Below are 25,426 nucleotides of genomic sequence, written 5' to 3' on the forward strand. Positions count from 1 at the left end.
GGGCTGCTTGCCCCTCACACACTGTGAGTTTCGTGTGAATAATAAACGTCTGAACACAGACTGAACAGATCAGTTATCAGGCATGTTGCAAAGGGATATATGCACCTAGTAAATGTTGATCTAGTGACGTCTGAAGCCCCTGCTGGTTGTAAGGTTTGAATCCTGTGATTACTATAATGAGAGGAGTAAGTAGAGACACACAAAGCAAAGTGTTAACCATAACCATACCTTCTCTAAGGGTAAAAGGTGACTATTCTGACAATGTCTAGTGGTTCTCTTTGGGTAATATGTGTGTGTTTTAATTGTCTGCTTTAGTATTTTGAAATCTGTATTTTTAAAGGCCCATTCAATGTCTCGGAACCAATCAATCTTTTTTTCCACTTCTAAAATTGTTAAGTACCAGCTGTCTAAGAATGAAAGAGTAAAATAGCTATATGCAGTTGAAGGTCTCATACATGGCTGGAGGGAGTGTACTTTGGTAATGACCACTTAAAACTGTGTCAGCCCCTACTCAAGTTCAACTTCCACCTCCTATGAGCCAGTAATTCCACTTTTAGGTATCTATCCAACAGAAATTCATACATACATTCACCAAACAATGTTCTAGCAGTACCACTTGTAATGGCCTCAAACTGGAAACTACCCAAATGCCCAACATTAGAATGAATAAGTGAATTGTGACAAAGTCATACAATGTAATACAGTCTTCAGTAAGGAGAATGAACCATGCTACACATGGATGAATCTCAAAAACATAATATTGAGCAAAAGTCAAATATGAAAGAATACAGTGTATGATTTCATTATAATATATAGTTCAAAAACAGGCAAAGCTAATCAATGGTGTTAGAAATCAGTGTAGTGGCTACCCTAAGAGGGAAGGGTATAAATGGTTAACGTGTGTGTGTGTGTGTGTAATTACAACAAGGCATGAAGAGGGTCTCTAGGATGCTGGTAATGTTCCATGTCTGGATCTAAGTGCTCTTTTTTTATTTTTAAGATTTTATTTCTTTATTTGACAGAGAGCACAAGCAGGGGGAGAGGCAGAGGCAGAGGGAGAAGCAGACTCCCCGCTGAGCAGGGAGCCCGACATAGGGCTCGATCCCAGGACCCTGGAATCATGACCCAAGCCGAAGGCAGCCGCTTAACCAACTGAGACACCTAGGCGCCCCTAAGTGCTCATATTTTTACTTTGTGAAAATCATCAACAAGAGATGTATTTTTCAATAGAGTTATAGACAGAGGAAACTATCCCTACTTTAAGGACAGTCAGAATAGACATGAAGGGCTTAAGGAAAAGAGTCAGTATCCTTTTGAAGATTCTATTAGACAACTTGTCTTCATGCAGTTTGGATGATCTGGACCAGTGCTGAAGAGCCTGAGAGAAGCTGAGAAGAGGGTATAAGAACTGGCCATTTCCTAGATGGGATCAGAACAAAGCCCCTATTCACAGTATTAGTACCTAAAAACACTGGCTTCCATCACTGTGCTACTTGAACTATTTTATATGATTAGATACATTTTCATGCCAACTTGTACCAACCAGGCTTCACTGAGGCCCGGATCTAGTCTGAACCCCTTTAAAGGCAGAGATTGGGCCAGAGACTGAATGTTCATTTGTTAGGAATTCTACTCTACATCTTGTTAGCTACTTAACCAGGAAAATTTTATAAGAGTAGATAGATCTGTCACTATTTTAAAAACTAGATCAGGATAGGGGCGCCTGGATGGCTCAGTCAGCTAATCATCTGACTCTTGGTTTTGGCTCAGGTCAGGATCTCAGCGTCATGGGATTGAGCCCGGCATTGGGCTCTGTGTTCAGCGCGGTATCTGCTTATCTCTCTCCCTCTGCTCGTCCCCCCCAGTCACACTCTCACTCTCTATCTCTAAAATAAATAACTAAAATCTTAAACAAAGAAACTAGATCAGGATGCCCAGAATGTCTCGAAAAAAATAGACATAAATAAAACGCCAACTCCATCCACCTAAAACAAAGCAGGAAAAGAATAAGGAGTTATAATACAAGATCAAACTGGTAGAATAAGAGCCAGGTATCATTAAAATGTTCTTACCGGTGCAGTTTGCCACCATAAAATGGCTTAGTATGAAAAGTGATGCTGGCTGAATACCCAGTTTTTGCACAGCTGACACTGACTTTACCACCCAGTTCTACCCAAGGAACAGTTAAAATTGACCGGGCATATGCACAAGGTAGAGAAAATGTATACTCTTCTCCATGCTCCAATAGACTGAGGATACCTGAATATGAAAACATGAAGGTGGTTAACATCTTAAAAAAAAAAGAAAAAGACAGTTATAAAACATCCATATTATTTTTTCTCAAGTCTAGTAAATAAACATCACTATTTTGCTTAATTTTCATTTAACTTTGGATTAAACTAACTTCACTTACAATTGTATTCGATAACATTCCTGGTAATAGTGAATCTAGGTTACTTTCATTATGACTTTGCTATCCCTTTGGGGATCATGGGAATATTAAAGTGGAAATAGATCAAGATTTCCCTCTAACAGACTCTTAAAAATAAAACCTTAAGTCAGATTTTAAGAACACGTTATACTGAATCATGTTACGGTCTGATCATTAGTACTAATAACTTTCTCAGTTTGGGAATAAATAAACGTCTAATGCTATAGAGTCACGGAACTTACTCTCAGTTCAATGGGGAAAAAAAAGCATTCTTCATTCTATGTATATTAGGAAGAAAAAAACTAACTCTATTATGAAAACTATGGTCATAGTAACAACTTTGTTTGCCAAATTCTGAAGTATTTGGTGTGAGGCTACAAGAGATAGAAGTGACAGTTTTCAAACAAATATTATTCTAATGGGACTTGTTTTATATTAAGTGATGCGATATTAAAGATGGTTTTTTAAAAGAAAAAATACAGGAAGAGAAATTACATTAATGAATAATCAATTTATACTAGATAATGAAGAAACACTAAGGATATTTGAGTTACATTACTAACCCAAGCTCATTACCTGGGTCACTATCAGACTAAATACTGAATGAAAATGTACTAGTCTGAACTCTAATGGTATCTTTCTCTTAATGAATGCTCATTAAGTACCCTGTTCTCAATGTTCACAAATAAGGGCAAGAGTCATAATAAATATTTTAATATAGTTAATTTTTAGGATAAGCAAATAGACAAACTGAGATTCTAAAGCAGTCTACTTTACATAAAGTAACACCAATTATTTTCTTATATTACCTTTACAGTCTTCACAAAGGGCAACAATAAATCAAGAATTATCAAGCCATTTCATAAGGAACCTGGTTCTGGCTGTAATACATTTATATATAATGGGAGCTGTCAGAAGGCATATAGACAACATACTTGGGTATATTTTAAGGGTTTAATAGTAACTGCTGATTCATTTTAGGTTAGAAAAGATATGTTTTGATTACTTTTCTAAGAATACGTCATCTTGTAACCTGGGTTTCTGATCTCTGATTTCTAAGACTGTATTTACCATAAGTATCACACACAATATAATTTAAAATCAGTTTTGAATGTATGTGATAATAGACTAATTAATTAGGACAACAGATTCAAAGAATTCTAAAACCTCACTTACTTCATCGTTACATGGAATTTCCCCCCAACAATAAAAACAAAACATGCTCCTATTAGAACAGAATGAATTGTCGTTAAGTCCCATTCTCTGATTTTATTTACTTTTAATTGAGGTTACTATAGAAATTTTTATTTCTAAAAGGCAACCCATAAATATATAATTAGCACAGAAATACTAAAAATTACCTATTTTATACTGCCTTCATGATCAATGCAAGGTTAAGATATTAATGCTTTTCCTTATTTCCTGAAGCATTTCTTTTCTTGAAGAGGCTTACCATCACCAGATTCTCAGTAGGAGCTAAGCGTCCTCAGGGACAGTATGTTAAATGAGGAGGTTCTAAATCTGACTATGTCTTAGCTTTTGTGACCTTGAACATGTCTCATCACCTCTAGACTTGTTTTTTTCATCTATAAAATAAACCGATTTATGAAGATCTTAGAGCTAATGTTATGAAGCTTATAACTGAAGGTGGCCAACTTTTTTTTTAACTAATAAAACACAAGTACTTTCTAATATTATAAAAGCTTTGATTAACTTAATACATTATTTGGAAATTGGTAAGACTCGTATCACAGCAGATCTTAACAATGGGGAAAACTGAAAGGGGGGATAAAGTATTTCTTCACAGCTACTGTAACACAGTCTCAAAATGTTAGTATCATAGGCTTAATTATGCCATGCCAGCACTGTAATTTTACATTCTGAACAAATTATTCCATGCACAAGGGTTTTCCTTTAACATTAAAATGGGAGGGCTTTTTCTGCCATTATATTTTCACTAACTCTTGAATGATTTCTCCGGAAGCTTTTTGTTGTTGTTTATTTTTTGGGTATTACCTTATTTTTTCATAACCTTTTGCTGAAGTGAAATTAAAGACTGGCAATGTAGTTTAAAATATTACCTCCTCAGAAGATATAAAAGATCAAGCTAGAAGATATTTCTAGATAATATATTTCTTGAGTGCTTTTTATAATAATGAAAATATGGAAACAACTTCAATGTCCAAATAGAGGAAATGGTTAAATAAAAGATGGTAAATATCTTATTTCATAGGTATTATACAGTCATCAAAACATGTTTTAAAGTATTATCAGTGACATGGGAAAATGAATATTTATTGCAAAAAAGCAGGACACAAAACTATATACAGCGAACTAATCCCAACTTTACAAAACAAAAATAAAAGTATGAACATACACACAATAGAAAAAATACAAAATGCTAGCTAAACTTAATCCTTCTCTGGATGGAGGTATTAGAGATGGTTTATTTTCCCCTTGATACTTTTCTAAGTTTTCCAAATATTCTACAATAAAAAATTTTATATTTAAAATCAGGAAAAAAATTTAAGAAGATACTTTATATTTGTCCATAAATATGAGCCCCCTTCCCCACCATTCTGGAACACACTTAAAAAGTGGAACAAAAAGGGGCGCCTGGGTGGCTCAGTCGGTTAAGCGGCTGCCTTCGGCTCAGGTCATGATCCCAGGGTTCTGGGATTGAGCCCCGCACTGGGCTCCCTGCTCAGAGGGAAGCCTGCTTCTCCCTCTCCCACTCCCCTCGCTTGTGTTCCCTCTCTCGCTGTGTCTCTCTCTGTCAAATAAATAAATAAAATCTTCAAAAAAAAAAAAAAAAAAAAAGTGGAACAAAAAAGTGGCACATATAACATTTCAAATTTATAATATTTATCTAGCTTCCCCAAATTTAAGATTATAGTTTGATATTAAAAATTGGAGAACAGTTTTTCTCCTTACCTTCTCCAACCATTGTCACACCTATGGACATGCCTAAGAATTTGCTCTTAGTCCAGACATGCGCATTTACACACATCTTCCTCTCCGCACATTCTGCATAAAATCCTGAGACTGGAGGATGATGGGAAACCTGCTCAGCAACAAATCTGACTGTGTAACAGTCTGATCCCACCTGGCTCAAAGTCTCCTCCGACAGAGGAGCATGATTCGTGACTGCCTGGGTGGAAGAGCTGCTGCTAACACTGGATGCCACCTCACTTTTTGGCATCCTCCAGGAACAGTGAAATGTTTCTCCAATGATAGGATTGTACGGTTTCTTAGCAATGGCTCCTTTACGGCCTTCATGAAATGAGGTAAGGTAGTACTCAACAAAACGAATCATTCTATCCTCAGCTGTGGCTCCGTTAGTGATGGCTATAAATAGGTCTGGATGAGACATAAAGTCTGCATACATTTCCAGCAAGGAACGCTTCTCTAGGATAAACGTAGGAAGCACCACCTAAAACAACAACAACAAAAGTCAACCGAAGAGGAAAATTTTAATCCATGTATATATCTGTAGAAAACTATTCTTAACCTTTTCGAAAACATTTCATTCTAGATGAGTATTAAAAAGAAAGTCACAAAAGTATTTGGTCTCATTAAAAAATAAGCACGCTTAAAAGGAAATTAAAATCAAGTGGTTAAGATTAAATACCAATGCAGAACTTCAAGAGGGTCAGACATTTTTTAAAAGACATTTTTTAAAAATTCCTCTAACTCCTAGACTGGATAAAAGTATCATCAGGGAAATGATGGTAAAACTCAAATGCTAGCCATGCTTTTTTTCCTTTCCTTTTTTAAAAATAAATTATGGATGACTGAGCAAGAGATGAGATAAGAGAAGAGAAATTTTTTTTTTCCTTTTTTTAAAAGATTTTATTTATTTATTTGACAGAGAGAGACACAGCGAGAGCAGGAACACAAGCAGGGGGAGTGGGAGAGGGAGAAGGAGGCTTCCTGCTGAGCAGGGAGCCCGATGCGGGGCTCGATCCCAGGACCCTGGGACCATGACCTGAGCCGAAGGCAGACGCTTAACAACTGAGCCACCCAGGCGCTCCAAGAAGAGAAATTTTCATTCCCTGAAAATAGACAGACTAAAGAGATCACTGATCAAAGCAAATATTTTAACTTACACTTAATTTTAAGGATAAGAGAACTGTTTTTAAGAAGGGAACTTTTTATTTTATTTTAGTAAAGATTTTATTTATTTATTTGAGAAAGAGAGAATGTGAGTGAGAGAGCGAGCAAGCACAAGCCCGGGAGAAGAGGCAGAGGGAGAAGCAGACTCCCTGCTGAACAGGGAGCACGATGCAGGGCTCGATCCCAGGACCCTGGGATCATGACCTGAGACAAAGGCAGATGCTTAACTGAGTCACCCAGGCACCCCAAGAAGGGAACTTTTTAAAGTAGGCTCCACACCCAATGAGGGCCTTGAACTCACAACTCTGAGATCAAGAGTCCCATGCTCTACTGACTGAGCCACCCAGGCGCCCCTCAAGAAGGGAATTTTTGCCTTTCACGAAGATGGTGCCAAAGGTGAAGAAGGAATCCCCTACCCCCACCCCCCACCGCCCCAAAGCAGGAGCCAAAGCAAAGGCTTGGAAGGCCAAGAAGGTGGTGCCGAAAGGTGCCAACAGTCAAATGCACAAAAAAAGAAAATCCACGTCGCCTACCTTCCAATGCATCAGGACACTGCATCTCTGAAGGCAGCCCAAATACCCTCGAAAGAGTGCCCCCAGGAGAAACAGTCTTGCCCACTATGCCATCATCAAGTCTTCCCTTACTACTGAGTTAGCCACGAATAAAATAGAAGACAACAACACACTTGCATTCACTGTGGATGTCGAGGCCAGCAAGCACCAGATCAAACAGGCTATGAGGAAGCTCTATGACACTGAGGTGGCCAAGTTCAACACCCTGATCAGGCCTGATGGAGACAAGAAGGCGTATGTTTGACTGCCTCCTATGATACTTTGGATGTTGCCGACAAAATTGGGATCATCTAAACGGAAGTCCAGGGGCACCTGGGTGGCTCAGTCGTTAAGCGTCTGCCTTCGGCTCAGGTCATGGTCCCAGGGTCCTGGGATCGAGCCCCGCATTGGGCTCCCTGCTCTGCAGGAAGCCTGCTTCTCCCTCTCCCACTCCCCCTGCTTGTGTTCCTGCTCTCGCTGTGTCTCTCTCTGTCAAATAAATAAAATCGTTAAAAATAAATAAATAAACAGAAGTCCAGGTGGCTTAATCTAATTTTTAAAAAAATTTTTTTTAAAGATTTTATTTTATTATTTATTAGAGAGAAACACAGCAAGAGAGGGAACACAAGCAGGGGGAGTGGGAGAGGGAGAAGTAGGCTTCCCGCCGAGCCGGGAGCCCAATGCGGGGACCTGGGATCATGACCTGAGCCAAAGGCAGACGCTTAACAACTGAGCCACCCAGGCGCCCCTAAATCTAATTTTTTTCACTGAAAACAAAGCAAAACAAAACAAAAGAAGGGTACTTTTGACACCTAAAGCCAGGTAAGTTCAAGGAAGATTAGTTTTATTTTTTTTAAAAATATTTTATTTATTTTGAGAGAGAGAGAGAGCACGCGTGTAAGCAGGGGGAAGGGCAAAGGAGAGGGAGAGAGAGAGAAAATCCACAGCAGACTCTGAGCTGAGCTCAGGGCCCAATCCCACAACCCTGAGATCATGACCCGAACCAAAGTCAAGAGTCCGACCCTTTTTTCTTTTTTAAACATTTTATTTATTTATTTGACAGAGAGTGAGAGAAAAAGAGATCACAAGTAGGCAGGCAGGCAGAGGCAGAGGGAGAAGCAGGCTCCCCGCCAAGCAGGAAGCCCAACGCAGGGCTCAATCCCAGGGTCCTGGGATCATGACCTGAGCCGAAGGCAGACGCCCAACCGACTGACCCACCCAGGCGCCCAGGAGTCCGACCCTTAACTGACTGAGTTACCCAGGGGCCCTGTGGATTAGTCTTCTTTAGAGCAGAATTGGAGAGGCACTGCAAACTGGTTCAACAAAATGAGAAAGCAATCCTGTAATATTTTTCAAAAGCCCAAAGACGTTTGTATCTATTTAGCCTAGTAATTATTCTTCTAGAAATTTAGCCTTAGGAAACAATATGAATAAAGATAAAGAAATGTGAAAATAAAATTAAAAGCTTTTAACTGTGGTTCTAGCAAACTTAAATATGGAAATTCCACCTGATAAACTTTGTATCATTTAAAAAGATGGTTATGGGGCGCCTGGGTGGCTCAGTTGTCAAGCATCTGCCTTCGGCTCAGGTCACGATCCCAGGGTCCTGGGATCGAGTCCCGCATCCGGCTCCCTGCTCAGTGGGGAGCCTGCTTCTCCCTTTGCCTGCCGCTCCTGCTGCTTGTGCGCTCTCTCTCTGACAAATAAATAAAATCATTAAAAAAAAAAAAAAGATGGTTATGGGGGAAAAAAAGATGGTTATGAAGATGATACAACTAGGGGCGCCTGGGTGGCTCAGTCGTTAAGTGTCTGCCTTCAGCTCAGGTCATGATCCCGGGGTCCTGGGATCGAGCCCCACATCGGGCTCCCTGCTCTGCGGGAAGCCTGCTTCTCCCTCTCCCACTCCCCCTGCTTGTGTCCCCTCTCTCGCTGTGTCTCTCTCTGTCAAATAAATAAAATCTTTAAAAAAAAAAAAAAGATGATACAACTAATATAAAAGATACCAATGTTTCAGGTTCATTTCATGGTGAAATGAACACATACATCTTAATTTCACTTTCTACTGAAATCCATTAAAATTATATTGAATATATTTTATATATGGGGCTCCTGGGTGGCTCAGTCATTAAGAGTCTGCCTTCGGCTCAGGTCATGATCAATACTGGGGTCCTGGGATCGAGCCCCACATCAGGCTCCCTGCTCAGCGGGAAGCCTGCTTCTCCCTCTCCCACTCCCTCTGCTTGTGTTTCCTCTCTCACTCTCTCTCTGTCAAATAATAAATAAAATCTTAAAATAAATGTACTTTATATAGACAAATCTAAAGATACCAGGAAAGTAGACAAAAACAACAAATTTTTTTTTTAAGAGCGTGTGCACACAAGCTGGGGGGGGCGGGGGGAGGAAGAGAGAATCTTAAGCAGGCTCCATACCCAGCGTGGAGCCCAATGTGGGGCTCAATCTCATGACCCTGAGATCATTACCTGAGCCCAAATCAAGAGTCAGATGCCTAACCAACTGAGCCACCCAGGTGCCCCCAAAAGCAACAACATTTTGGGAGTTAACTAGAAAGCTGACTCTTATGCAGTGGTTCATAGATTCCAGAGAGGGCTCAGGAACTGACAGCATCAGGTACCTCTGGATCTGGGGGTTTACAGGAATGCTAAAATAATGATGACTGAGTGAAATCTGCATGCAGAGCAACTGAATCCTTAATTCCCCTCCCCAACTCCACACTGCTGGTAAGTGCCCCTCTTGCACCGCAGCCAAGGTCTGGAGGTTTAGTCTCCAAAGAGTGAACGAGGTGGCTTATTCTCTGGTTTGGGGAACATCAGGGGCTTCCAAGAGAATGGATACCATACGGATAAAAGGGGTATGAAGTAACCCTATATGAAATAAATATTAGAGGGGCACCTGGGTGGCTCAGTCGTTAAGCATCTGCCTTCGGCTCAGGTCATGATCCCAGGGTCCTGGGATCGAGCCCCACGTCTGGCTCCCTGCTCAGCTGGGAGCCTGCTTCTCCCTCTCCCACTCCCCCTGCTTGTATTCTCTCTCGCTGTGTCTCTCTGTCAAATAAATAAATAAAATCTTTAAAAAAAAAAAAAAAAAAGAAAGAAATATTAGATGCTAAGATCCTCTCCCACCCAACTCTCTTCTCCTCCACCACTCCTAGTTGCTCTGCCCACCAAGCAGGAGATAAGAAGAATTCCTTCTGGGGTATTTCACTAACCCAAGAGGGAAAATCTAATGATACTAACACCAGATTTCCCAACAAATCCAGATTACTTGTCCTGAGAAGCACAGGCTCCACCCATATGTTCAAAAGTTAAAGTCAGGTTTTTAGTTTCCCTACACTTAAGCATGAGCAGAAATCCAAGAAATACCAGATCTCTCAGAAAATCTCTAAATAGAAATACAAAGACAAAATAAAGAAACAGACTTGGAAGAAACAGAAACCTCACTGAAAGGGGGGGGGCGGATCTTAAAAATAAAAATAATATCTTCAGACTTGAGATGATAGTAGATACATGAAACAAATATGCTTTTTGAAAAACACAAGAAAACTTTAAGACATGATAACAAAAATTAAAAATCAAGAGAAGGGTCAGAAGATAAAATAGTGAGAAAACCTCTCAACACATAGAAGAGAGAGTGAGAAATGAAGGGAAAAATAAGACGACCAGACCAGGAAGTCCAATTCCCATGAAATAAAGATTTCAGAGAGAACAGGAAAAAATGTTGGAGACCAAGTCATCAATGAAAAAATTCAAGAAAATTTCAGAGAACTGAAAAATATTAGCTGTCACACTGCAAAGGCCCACCAAGTGTCCAGAGACAATTTCAGACTTCTGGGAACAAAGGACAGATTCTACATTTCAGAGAAAAAAACAAACAAGTCACAAACAGAAGATGATGAACTAGAATGGATATCAGTCTTTTCACCAGAGCACTGTAGCAAGGAGGCAATATTCTAAAGGAAAAATTAACTGCAAGTTAGAAATTCTATCCAAACTAGCAATCAAACATGAGGGCAAAATAAAGACACTTCACACATTTTGCTTCCCACAGATCTTTCTCAGAGCTTACAGGAAGATGTGCTCCACTGAAATGAGAGGTAACCAGAAAAGAAGAAAAAAATACAGGAGACAGATCTAGCACAGAAGGACAATGAAAGGACATCCCAGGAAGAGAGCTGTAGAGCAGACATAGGGAAATCGGTCCAGATCAGAGTGATGTGATTCAAGAGACAGACATAGGAAGACTGTCATCCATGCGCTCCATGCTTCCACTGTTACCCTCTTTTGAAACCTGAGTACAGAATGCTCTAGGGAAACTGTTCCCATCTGCATCTGTATTTGGCTGGTGGTGGGCATCTGCTGGAGTGCCAACTCTCCTTTCCATGCCCTGCTGTCTGGGCTGGCTGAAGACATTAATTTCACCCAAAGACACGTTCTGGCTTCAACCTACTGCTGCGAGTTGGGAGGTGGGTCACAGTTTGCTTAGTGGTGGAAAACACTGAGCAGATTCTTCCCTCTGTCCACATTCCTGCTGAATGGCCAGTATCTGGCTCACACCAAATGCTCTAACTTTGTGAGCCATATATTTGGCAAGACTCAGTCAGAATTTTGCCTTCTCATTTCTTCAGAAAGGGCTCTTCTAAACTTTCTCAATAATTTATAAGATGCTGAAGCCAGGGACTCTGTTTAGCTTACCTTCTCCTAGGAGGCTTCTTCTACGAATGGCAACAGAGCCCTTTCCTTATACAGCTAGACCTGTGCTGGCTATTCACTTTTCCCTAAATTAAATAACATTGTTATGGGGTACATATGCAGGTGGTAAAACCATAAAAAAAAAGTAGGGAGATGATAAACATGAAAGTCAAGTAAGTGGTTACATCTAGGAAACAGCAGGGACTACAACCAGGAGGGGCCCTCAGAGAGCATCCTTCTGGCAATGTTCCACAACCTGATACCTGGGTACACGTTTTACCATTGTTCTTTAAACTGTTTATGCACACAGAAGACTGTGTGTAATACATTTCACAAAGAAAAGAGTATTAACTGAAAAAAGGAAATGTAACAAAATTGGGAAATAAACTACATTATATGAAGAAAGATTGAGAGGAATTCTCAAAACTTAGTGTTGTGTTGTTAGGGTAATGAAATCATAGGAGATTTTTTCCTTTATTTTCCCAAACTCTCTGTGAACTGTGTAATTATACTGAATCCATAATATTATTTAAAAAGGAACAAAATGAACAGTTATTACTTATTCACAACATGCAGGCTGGGACCATGGTTACCTTTCTTGCTGCTGTAGTCCCAGCACCTAGCAGAGTGTCTGGAATATAAGAGGGGTTCAAAAGATATTTGTTCTATCAGTGTTTTGTTAGAAAAGAAGGTAGATGTAACTGCAGTTTAGTTACCAGATTTTTAAATGTTGCTCAAAAAGTACCATTCTTTTCAACGTTACGTGAATGTTCATAATTCATCGTTGGTTATATATGTATTTGTATCTTTAATTAACAAGGAACAAACGTGGGGAAGCTATATTATATATAGTTATCACGCCTAAAGAAAGCTTTACCATCTGGGTTACTATCACAGCACATTCTTTTCAAATGTTCTTATGCCTCATAAGCCCCTATACTGTTTTTATGCCTCATAAACCTAAATCTACTAAGGGACAGCAAACACCAGAATAACCAAACAAATCTTTCATATCATTATTCATTTTAACTGATTTACAGCTAATAGTCTTTTCTGAACCACTAATATGAAAATATTTATAGAATAGAAATGACACCCAGTTGAAATATTAAGGTTAGATTAAAGAGGAAAGATTAATGGGTTTCTTTAATAATTCCTAAAATGTCTATTTCTTAGTAGGCTCTTAATTCAATCCATTTTCTTTTAAACTCCCCTACAATCACTGCAAGTCTAAGTAAAGAAAGAAATGTTTTGATTTTGAGATGCTTCAAAGTAAACACTAAAGGCAAAATGCTTTCTACTTAAGTTACATTTTCCTTAAGTCACTTTTAATCTATGCTTTCACTACCATCACTGACATCAAAATCCTTAATTTGAAATATACGTCCTGATGTCAATTCTGAAATTCCGTACTAATGCAAAGTAGTGTCAGTAGTAATTCTAAGTACATAATCCCACAGTAGTAATATTTGACATACATAGGTTTTGAACCAAATTTCCTTTTCAAAATAACATCACAGATTGATTGCTAAAATAAATGAAGACACGGTAATTAGATAAACTGGAAATGCTAAAGACTGGCCTAAAATTAAAAATCATAGATTAGTATTTCTCCAACTTTAGTGTATATATGAACACATGGGAATCTTATTAAAATATAGATCTGGTCCTCTAAGTTTGGGGTTGGGGGCTGAGATTCTGAACTTCTAACAAGTTCTCCAGCAATGGTGATGCTACTAGTCTTCAGACAATATCTTCTTTTTCCAGTTTTACTCAGGTATAATTGACAAATAAAATTGTAAGATATTTAAAGTGATTTGATATATGTGTACATTGTAAAAGAATTCCCACATCTAGTTAATTCAGACCACACTTTTAAAGTAAGCAAGGCTACAGACCAGGGGACTGCAAAGTATGGCCTTTGGGGAAAATCTGGCCTCTGTTTTTATAAATAATATTTCGTTGGAACCCAGCCTTGCCCAGTCCTACATGTTATCTATGGCTGCTTTCATACTATAAAGGCAAAGCTGAGTAGTTCCAACAGAGACCTGTGTCCACATAGCTTACAGAAAATGTTTACTGACCTCTGTTATAGATAACACCCAAAATGTACTATCCAACATGGGAAGTAAGAGTAAAGTAGAAATGTCAAAGTTTTTCATGGTTTTCTGGGATTATATCCTTTTCTTTAGATTCTCCAGTTCTGTATACCAATGGACCTCTTATTTGTACAGAAACAAGATTATAGGTGTTTACTGGCCATGTGACTTCCTGCTGCACAAGATAATTGTCACATTTTTTATGAAATAAGAAATGTTGATCAAGGGCGCCTGGATGGCTCAGTTGGTTAAGCGTCTACCTTCAGCTCAGGTCATGATCTCAGGGTCCTGGGATTAAGTCCTACGTCGGGCTCCCTACTCTGCAGGGAGTCTGGTTCTCCCTCTGCCCCTCCTCCCACTCGTTCTCTCAATCTCTCTCTCAAATAAACATATAAAATCTTAAAAAAAAAGAAAGAAAAGAAAGGTAATGTTGATCAAGAGACTAAGAAACCAGGGGCACCTGGCTGGCTCAGTCCCTGGATCTTGGGGCTGTAAGTTCGAGCCCCCACGCAGGGTAGAGAGATGACTTAAAAAATAAAATCTTAAAAAAAAAAAAAAAAGAGATTAAGAAACCAATTCATAAAGAATAAAAGCCCTGACAACATTAACAATTACAGGTCGTCCTGACCTACTGATCGCCATAGCCAGTTATCCTGTTACTTACTCTCGTTAAATCCATGCCCAGCTTCAGCTGTGACAAGAGATGCAGGATGACACTACGTTGTTCTTCCACAGCTCCCAGGTCATCCTCCTTGTTGTCACATGTATCCTCTACCTCATCATCTGCATTGATTTCTTCAGGTTCCTTGAAGTCAAACAAAGCAAAAGTCTAGTGTTATAAGTGCTTATTAATATCCATTAAGAATAAAAGTCTTGGGGCACCTAGGTGGCTCAGTCGGTTAAGCGTCTGCCTTCAGCTCAAGTCATGATCTTGGGGTCCTGGGATTGAGCCCTACATCAGGCTCTTTGCTCAGTGGGGAGTCTGCTTCTCCTTCTCACTCTCCCTCTGTGCTCTCTCTCTCAAATAAATAAATAAAAATCTTAAAAAATAATAAAAGTCTCTTTTCTGTCACTGTTTCTTTGTGCAAGAAGACTCTTGTGTTTTCTTTCTTTTCAATACAGAAATCGAATTAAACAGCAAGCTTTGCAAACAACAGATAGGACAGACTTCGTTGCTAATTAAAGGACAGACTTCACAGCCACATTAAAAAAAAGAAGTATAAACAGCAGACTTGAAGACATTTATATTGGGCCTAAATGAATCTGGGAATGAGCAAAAATCTTTCTAAAAATATAACTTCCATCACTTGGCCATGAAACAGATTTCCTTCAATGAGTCCATTATCATTTACATTGAACATACTGTGGTTTTGCCATAAAAATAATATATAAAATACATATATTTTGTAAACATGGGATTTTTCAAAAAGAGTGAAAAATGTCTCATCTGAATCTCAGGCTTTGCAGGATTGGCCACCTGTCTTGGGGATACCACGAACACCTGTAATTTAAGTTGAAGATGCTTTGGGAATAAAATATTTGCTCCCCTTCTTTTAAAGATTTTATTTATTTATTTGAGAGAGAGAGGGGGAGAGAGAACATGAATGGGGGGAGGAGCAAAGGGAGAGGGACAAGCAGACTCCCGGCTGAGCCGGGAGCCCAATGCGGGGCTCAATCCCAGGACCCTGGGATCATGACCTGAGTCGAAGGCAAATGCTTAACCGATTAAGCCACCCAGGCGCCCCAATATTTGCCCTTTTTAAAAGCTAAAACTAGGGACACCTGGGTGGCTGAGTCGGTTAAGCATCTGCCTTCGGCTCAGGTCATGATCCCAGGGTCCTGGGATCGAGCCCCGCATTGGGCTCCTTGCTCAGCGGGGAGCCTGCTTCTCCCTCTGCCTCCTACTCTCCCTGCTTGTGTTCGTTCTCTCTCTCTCTCTCTCTGGCAAATAAATAAATAAAATCTTAAAAAAATAAAGGTAAAACTATACAAGTAAAAATTAGAAGTGACTGTACATGTCAAGTCTAACTACTATAATCTACATTTTGATATTCACTCATTCTTGGAGATGTCAGGAAGAAACCGTAGGGCTGAAGAGAATTCGAGGTGCAGGTATGGCAACCCTATAGTTGCTCATGCTGTCTTAACGCCACAAAAAGGTTCTCTACACAGCTCTTTAATCAATCAATAAGACAACCTCTTGAAAAACTGAAAATGTTTACCTCGTTTCAACAGCATCTTAGTTCCAGATAATTGGTTAAGAGAAATTTAATTTATTTCTACTTAAACAATTTCAAATAACAGTCTCAAATTCCAAGATTCTGTAGAATCTTAGGTTCACTTCTCACGTGTATGTGGGGGGGGGTGGTGTCCCAGCCCTGTCAGTGGTACCTCTTTTTTGTACCTTTGTGCAAGAGAGCTTTGTTATTACAGTAGACTTTAAGTTATGAGGATTTTAAAAAGGAAATGATTTTGATAATGTCTCTGCCTTTGATTTTCTCCTCACACAATTAAATCCTATCAAATAAGAAGCCCATCTGTTCTCTGTAGGTAGGCAAAAACCAATCCTAATCAGGCATAAAATCAAGAATGTAATGTTCTCAAATATTAAAAATTATTAAAAACAAAATATAAAACAGCAACAGAATTAAAGAAAAATGGGTTTCTGGTCATTCTTTTGTCTTTGTTTTTCTTCTTTTTCTTCTTCCCTTTTACCAAGGAAATCTACTATGTTCAAATTCTGATAATTTAATTAACGGTCTAGTTCATTTCCTCATGTTAAGACCACACAGACAGCTATTGTTTGTGTATTTCAGAATTACTTCTGTTTTTACAACCTTAAGGAGAGATCCCAAAGGCTTTCTAAATTCCCCTTTCATAAGACTGTCAGGAAGTATTTCCTGTTGCTTACTCTAAATCAGTTGTACAATATAGTCTAGTAAAGTTTAAGTATACTTGTGAATGCTTATTCACTATACAAATGGGGGGAAAGTTGATCATCCTCCTCTCTACATAGGATACCAAATATAATAATTACTCATTTGAGAAATGCTGAGAAAACCCCTATTAGGTCTTGATTAAATAATGTTCTCCAACCCTCTGAAGAGATACCATTACATCTGGAGTCAGAACCTAGGACACAGATTAGTAATACGAATAGAACCTTAACATTACTACATAATACAAAGTTTACTTCGTACTTTGGAACTTCCTCTAATGAAAATAATATCAAAGAAATAAAACAATCTGGTAGAAAAATATTTAAAAGAATACAGTTCTTGTTGTTTTTACAAAAACAGTCATATTGTTTATTGGGATAGAAAAAAGAGGAATTCTATTAATTAATTACTGATTCTAAATCTTGGTGTGAACGGAAGAATTTGGAAGCTCTCTTTTCTTTTTGAAATGTCTCTTCTTAGAGGTCATCATCCTTTTTGTAAAGAAAAGCTTAAGGTAAAAGCACTACCAAAATTCAAACGAATGTGCGCGAATGCGTAATATCCCTACAAACCCAGAATGGCCAGCAGACAGCGGCAAGAGCTGTTGAGTTTCTAGGAATTTATAATACTTGGACATTGCACAGCAAAGGGAAACCCCAATATTCCACCAAACTCATACTAACCCCATCTTTGTCCTTCTGATTTCTGACTTGGGCACAAAGGAACTGTGGGCTTCATTCTAGCCTTACTAGGGTTTAGTTTTTCCATCACCTGGCAGCAAAATCTCCCCTACTAGATGTCTGTCTCCAGCTTGCATTAACACTCATATTTCAAAAAGGCATGTGTGAAATTTTTAGAAAATTCAGGTCCATTCTGATATGCTTGAGTAGAGTCTAATGTCTTTGTAATTAAAAATAATATCTGTGCGCTTATTTCTTAGTACTTACACTAGGTGATATATCTGGCCTACTCACTATTTCAAAAGATTTAGAGGGCGCCTGGGTGGCTCATTCGGTTAAGTGTCTGCCTTAGGCTCAGGTCATGATCCCAGGAGTCCTGGGATCAAGTCCTGCATCGGACTCCCCAAATCTGCATCTCCCTGACTCTCCCCTCTTTCGTGCTTTCTCTCTCTCAAATAAGTAAAAAAAAAAAAAAAAAAAAAAAAAATTTGGAAATATAACAATGTTCTCCTTCCCATCTCTGTGTCCCACCTTTAACTTTTGCCTCTCTAACCCCCAACATGCTTTGTATTCTCATTGAGAAGAGTGAAGATGTTGGGAGTATACGACTTAGAGTTTCTAATTTTCACTTGGAAATTGTATCTCTCGTCCTGATCTCTCTCCAAAGCTTTGGTTACACTGGGTAGAGAGATTACTTAAAAATACACTTTAAAAATTCAACATGTTCATAAACTATGCCAAACCTTTTCTCTCAAAAGGCTCTTTCTTCCTAATTTTCCTACCTTTGTGAATGGTACCACAATTCTACCTAGTCATTTAGGTTCACAAACTTGGGAATTATCTTTCATCCAACCCTACAACCAGTTAATCACAAGTCCAACTGATTTTCATTTGAAATGCACATTACCTATTCATTTGTCTTCATTTTTATCTCCATAGCCTTCTATCGACACTTTAATTTTAGGGCGTATCATATACCAATCTTCTTAAACATATCCCATGCTCATGATTTTATCATCTATTACATTAAGACTAAATTCTTCTGTATGATTTTTATGTTCCTTGGAGTCACAGTTTACACTGTATTTTATGAGCAGTGGCTCCAGGGATTATCACTCCCCAGAGAATGCAGCATGAATGGTCACCTGGATTTGTAAAATCCCATCACCCTGTGATCATTTTCCATAAACCAGGTGCTCTGCTATATTCATTTTATGTTCATAACAATCTTATAAGACATTATTATCCCTGCTTTACAGATGAGAAAAATCGAAACTAAGTGGTTAATTACTGGTCCACAAGTCAGTAAATGACAGGACCTGGGTTTAAAACCATCAGGCAAGCTTTCACCACAATAAGCATATATGCCTTCATATCCCTGCTCCTATTATTCCTCCATCCCGAGATTATCCTACTACTCCTCATCTCTTCAAATCCTGTCTTCTTTCAATGCCTGATTCCAATTCCACTTTCTCTCCAAAGCATTCCTCATCCACTCTACTCAATACTCCTTTCTTTCTTTCTCTGAATGCCCATATCCCAACAGCCTAAACTATATCAACTAAGATGGAAAAAAAAAAAAAAACTACTACTTCATGTTATCTTCTCATTGTTTCAGTGTACATGTAATTGTTGTGACTCCAAGCAGATTAGTAAATCTCTCCAGTGAAAGAACTACATCTTCGATTTTTTGTGTCTCCTCTAATTCCTAACATTGGACTTGTCATACAGTAGACAACTTAATAAATACTAACTGCTTGACTCTAGAAATGGGCTGGTCAAAAGTTACAGGGGGAAAAAAAAAAAAAAAAGCATTTCATACTGTTTTTTTCTTCTCTCCTATCCACACTGCTGCCATTGCCTGCCTCATTAAGTCAAGGTCTTGGCCAGTTTTGGAAGCCTTTGTGTCATGTACTTCTTCTTTTTTTAAAGATTTATTTATTCATTTGGGGAGGGGGGTAGAGAGAGAGAGAAACTCAAGTAGACTTCCTGCTGAGCACAGAGCCCAGCAGGGGACTCGATCTCACAACCCTGATATCATGACCTGAGATGAAATCAAGAGTCAGACGCTCAACCGACTGCCTTCGGCTCAGATCATGATCCCAGCGTCCTGGGATCGAGCCCCGCATCGGGCTCCCTGCTCAGCGGGGAGTCTGCTTCTCCCTCTCCCTCTGCCCTGCTTGTGTGTGTGCTCTCTCTCAAATAAATAAAATCTTTAAAAAAAGAGAAGTAGGGCGCCTGGGTGGCTCAGTCGTTAAGCGTCTGCCTTCGGCTCAGGTCATGATCCCAGGGTCCTGGGATCGAGTCCCACATCGGGCTCCCTGCTCGGCAGGAAGCCTGCTTCTCCCTCTCCCACTCCCCCTGCTTGTGTTCCTGCTCTCGCTGTGTCTCTCTCTGTCAAATAAATAAATAAAATCTTTAAAAAAAAAAAAAAAAAAAAAGAGAAGTAATTTGCTAATATATATAAATAACCATACACTGTGCACTACTCTTGACTCAGTAATTCTACTTGGGACTATAACCTAAAGAAATAATCCAAATTAAGAGGAGAAAAAAAACAGCAGACAAGATGACATAGTGTTATTTATAATAACAAAAAATAACAAAGAGCCTAGATATTTAATAACTTACTTCAACGTTTAAAATTTTAATTATATAGGCCAGACAAAATGCTTATGAGAAGTATCAAGTAAAAAGAGCTTAGAATAAAACGATCTATGTAATGACCATAAAAAAAACACACAAAGGCAAAAGATCAATGATTTTTTACAGTGGTGGAACTATGACTAGAATAAGACATTCTTTAGCTTCTGAGAAATGTGGAATAAATAATACTTATAAAAATATTATAAAACCCTGAGACTATGCTATTTTGAGTAACAAAAAAAACTGGTTTGGTAAAGTTCTTAAAACAAAGAAGACTTCATAGTAATTTTTTTTTTTTTTTGAATTTATTTGACAGAGAGACACAGCGAGAGAGGGAACACAAGCAGGGTGAGTGGAGAGGGAGAAGCAGGTTCCCCGCCGAGCAGGGAGCCCAATACAGGGCTCAATCCCAGGACCCTAAGATCATGACCTGAGCCGAAGGCAGACGTTTAACGACTGAGCCACCCAGGTGCCCCTTAATAGTAAATTTTTAAACTTGTAAATTTAATAGTAAGCATCTAATAATGTTAAATTAAGATTTAAGAAGAAATGTAAGAGAGAAATAGTGTGCAGATAATCTTATGTTATTCTCTAGAAAAATAAAAATATGTAAATTACAACTTTTAAATACAGTTTTATCCAGCAAAAGTAAGCCCAAACTAAAAAAGGCACATAACTTAACCTGCAAAACACAATGTGTACAAGTATTATACAACAGACCTCTTCTAAAGCCAGTGCTGTTTAAATTAGAAAAACAATGTCTAGAGTCTCAAGAATGTTGTGCTGGTGTTAGGATGACTTGCATGCCCTGACAATGAAAAGAGAACTGAACATTTTCAGTGATTCCTAGTTTTTATATCAAAACCGTATTTTCACATTACCTTACCCTTGCTAACGGTCCAGATTCTTCAACACACTGCTCTTCTGGGACCGCCACTGGTTTACTTTGCTCAGTTGCAAAAGGCTGGTCAGCTCCATTTTTATAGTGGTTTGATAAAGGTATCTTTGGTTCTAACCACTCGATTGTCGTTCCTGATGAAGTAAGAGAAAACTTTCGCTGAAACTTGCTCATAATCTGGAAAGTTCAGCAGATGTGGATTTTATTAAACAATTTTGCTTTGCGCCCACAAGACTAAAAGCAATTCAACCTGCTGAGACTCTGCAAAACAGCCACTTGTATCTCATTAGCATGAGCACCATGATTGGGTATTTTACAAGAGAGCAACTTGCAACTTGAAATCAGATACCTTTTAAAAGAATCAACCCTGAATGGTATTGAACTTCTGGGAAATCTGTAAACCATAATGTATTCCTGCCCTGAATGGCTGATTTGCTACCCATTCTGTAAAAAACACTGTCCCTCTCCGTAATGATAAAAAAATACGCAATTAGACTTCAGGGAATCACAATTACAGGAGGAGCCTGGGATTCTGAGACAGTAAAATTTTCTTCATTTTGGGACTGAACCTTATTCTCAGTAGCAATTTTCTAACCATGCAAGATAACCACCTTGATCTAATGTAAGTATTGCAAATACATGTCCATTCCTCTCGTTTTTTAATCCTATAAAGAAGGTCCATATACTTTTAAACTGAAAGGCTTTTCTACTGAATAAATAATAGCTGACCTAGTGAAAGAAATGGTCACATTTTAGAGACCTGTCATCTTCTCAGTTAATGACTCAATGTCTCTTATTACCCTCAACTAGTTTAACAAAGTGGATTCTATGCCTAATCAATAATGGAAAATGTTCCATTTGATTTCAGAGGCTGATCTAGGTTTCACAGAAGCTTGATTATTACAGTGCTACAATAAGGGATGCTCAGACTACTACAGCAGAAATTACAAAGAGTAGGGAATTTACTCAGTCTATAATGAAATGCCAGACTTCAGTACAGGAATAAATTACTAAGTACCTATCATGCTACCAGAGCATCCTGCCTTGCCACTCAGGCCAGTCTCTCAGGGAATGCCCTGGGTAAGTTCAAGAGGTCAGTTTCAAAATTCCAAAGAAATGAAAACGTTTTGCTCCTACCTTAAAATGTTTATTCTTAAGAGATCTGTTTTAAGAGATTGCTCAACTGATTGGAAACCACAATACTCTTTATCAAATCAATCATCTGGTCTCAGGACCCCTCTAAATCAATGATCCTTGGATAACATACATTAAGACCTTATGGGACCGAACACTAATTTAAACTTAGATTTCATTTCTTGTGTCATCTCAAAATTTGAGTGCAAGGGTAATTCAGTTTTTCTTTCCACAGTTATATTTTTACTTTCAAGTGACTGAAGAATAAATTTCTACAGATCTAATTTGGAAAATGACTGATTATGTAAGAAATACCAATACTGGTTAATCAATTCCACCAAATATCCATGCTCCAAAACATAGTAATGAGGGAGAACAACTTTTACTTTAAACACTTCTATGAAGTTTACAGTCTGTTTCATTTTTTAACTAAAAAATGCAAATTTGTATCGTACATGCTTCACTAATCATGAAACAATCATTTAAAAATACAATTGTGTATTAAACGACACAAATGAAATTTCTAAGAATTAAAAAAAATTACATACAATTAATTAATCAAGTATTAGGCATCTAGTATCTAGCACTGTGTTAGCTGATGTGCTTTGTAAAAATTAAGTAGCATCAACTGAAAACAAACTAACATTTCCCTGACAACATTATTATAAACACTAGAATTAAACCAAATTTCACAGCTCAAGGTAACTCATCCAATGTTCAACACAGAAGAACAGTTGAGTCAACCAAAGAACTATCCCTTCAAAGGAATTATAATGCAGCCAAAAAAAATTGTGTTTACCAAAAGCATAACATAAATTGGAAAATATTCTTTTTTTTTTAAGATTTTATTTATTTATTTGACAGAGAGAGACACAGCAAGAAAGGGAACACAAGCAGGGGGAGTGGGAGAGGGAGAAGCAGGCTCCCCGCTGAGCAGGGAGCCCAATGCGGGACTCGATCCCAGGACCCTGGGATCATGACCTGAGCCGAAGGCAGGCGCTTAACTGACTGAGCCACCCAGGTGTCCCTGGAAAATATTCTTGATATTACGTTAAAAGTGTAGGATAAAAACATGTATTTTCTAATAACAATGGAGTAAAACAAACAAAAACTTAGAAGGAAAGAAAACCTGGTGGGGTATGTACTAATATTAACAGTGGCAATTTCTGGTTGGTAGGATAATGCATGATTTTTCTTTTTTCAATTATATAACAGTTCCTAAATTTTTTATGAATGTGTGTTGCTTTAGTTTTTTAAGTAGGCTCCATGCCCAGCGTGGAGCCCAACGTGGGGCTTGAACTCACGACCCTGAAATCGAGACCTGAGAGCTGAGATCAAGAGTCAGACACTTAACTGACGGAGCCACCCAGGCATCCCAGGTGTGTGTGTTGCTTTATAATTTATATACTACTTACAATTCCTCCAAGGCCCCAGTCCATATTCACAACTCACAACTTAGCCAGTCCATCTCTTCTGAATACCCTCTTCTCTCTTTCCACCCTTAAGCTAATTGGTTTTTGTAGCTTTTCTAGGCCTTTCCCAGACCTTTTTCTGTCAGAAGTATTGGTCCATTCATATATTCTCCCAAAGTATTTTGTTCCCACTGTAAACAACACTTTCCATATTATAGTTAAGTATTTACATGTTCATTCCCAAGTGGACTATGAGTTCCTTATGGGAAACATACATAGCTTACTAGTCTATACCTACAAATGACATTAATAGCTTGAAATATTGATTTAGGTAGGCATACACGAGGATGGAAGCCATATTTTATCAACTCAGATCTGACTATGCTAGGGTCCATAGTCCATCTGACTATGACTATGGCTCAGTCCACTGAGCGTCCAACTCTTGGTTTTGGCTCAGTCAGGATCTCGGGGTTGTGAGATCAAGCCCCACATCAGGCTTCCCACTCAACACAGAGTCGGCTTGGGATTTTTCCCCTCCCTCGCCCTCCCCTTCTGCTCCTCCCCCCTCCTTCACCGCTTGCACACGTGTACACACTCTCTCTAAAATCAATCAATCAATCAATCAAATCTTAAAAAAAAAAAAAAAGATCTGACTATGATAAACTTTTCCTGGGCAGAGATTCAGTATCTTTCTAAAATTTCTTTCACAAGGGGAGTTAGTTGGGTAAGAGAACAATGAATTGTTGTGAACCCTTAAGTTACTGCTATTAAAACAAGGGGGTTGGGAGAATCGAGGCAATGTTAAAGGGTACAAACTTGCAAGTAGAAGATGAATAAATTCTGGAAATCTAATGCACACCATAGTGATTAGAGTCAACAATACTCTAATATATACTTTGGAGTGAAAGACTAGATCCTAAATATTCTCACCACAAAAAAGTGATAATTATGTGATATGATTGAGGCGTTAGCTTTGGTAATCATGTTGCAACATGTATACGCATCAAATCAACATGCTGTACACCTTAAACTTACACAATATTATACATCAATATATCTCAATAAAGAAAAACATGATGAGTTTATTCATCTCATTAAATAGAAAAACTCATTTTTTGTCCTCACATGTAGTAACATTATTTTCCCCAGTAGATTAATTTCAACAAATAAGTGCTCTCAAATACTAAATGTACACCTTATTTTTCAAACTGAAAAGTGACTGACAGACTTTAATATCTCTGACTCAGGGGCGCCTAGGTGGCTCAGTCATTAAGCGTCTGCCTTCAGCTCAGGTCAGGATCCCAGGATCCTGGGATTGAGCCCCGTATCGGGCTCCCTGCTCAGCAGGAAGCCTGCTTCTCCCTCTCCCCCTGCTTGTTCCCTCTCTCACTGTCTCTCTGTCAAATAAACAAAATCTTTTTAAAAAAGCAGTATCTCTGGCTCAATATGGATATAATGAACAGTGGACTAAACCAAAAGGTAAGAAATGGTCCCAATATTTCTATTAAGGTCGATTGGATGAATAACGATGCCACCAATTTGAGCAGAAACATACAAGATGTGGGTTTTGAGTTCAGTTTTCGACATGTGTAGTTGAGGTCTCCAAAGGGATATTCAATTATATTAAACATTAGGCCTAAAATAATTTTAGATTTGAAAAAGGGCACAATAGACTTTCTTTAACATTAATGTGATAATTAAAAAACAAGAGGCTCATTGTTTTTATTTTTCTTTTTATTAAGAATTTTTAGGAGTTAGAATTACAACAAATGCAATCTTTCCATGTTTTGGCCCTTAATGTTAAGTCCTACTTT

The 25,426-nt window shown here is 38.5% G+C and overlaps 1 protein-coding gene across 1 annotated transcript in view; it reads right to left on the minus strand.

The window, feature by feature from the left end:
* The window catches only part of OSBPL11 (oxysterol binding protein like 11), a 99,398-nt gene that overhangs the window by 20,820 nt on the left and 53,152 nt on the right, over positions 1–25,426 (minus strand). Inside the window, exons 7-10 of the mRNA XM_036113593.2 lie at positions 21,055–21,200; positions 14,568–14,708; positions 5,366–5,864; positions 2,073–2,259 (exon numbers count right to left, since the gene is read on the minus strand). Coding sequence (XP_035969486.1) covers positions 2,073–2,259; positions 5,366–5,864; positions 14,568–14,708; positions 21,055–21,200 — 973 coding nt within the window. The remainder of the gene's footprint in view (positions 1–2,072; positions 2,260–5,365; positions 5,865–14,567; positions 14,709–21,054; positions 21,201–25,426) is intronic.

This window comes from Halichoerus grypus, chromosome 1 (assembly GCF_964656455.1).
Source record: "Halichoerus grypus chromosome 1, mHalGry1.hap1.1, whole genome shotgun sequence".
NCBI classification, from domain to species: Eukaryota; Metazoa; Chordata; class Mammalia; order Carnivora; family Phocidae; genus Halichoerus; species Halichoerus grypus.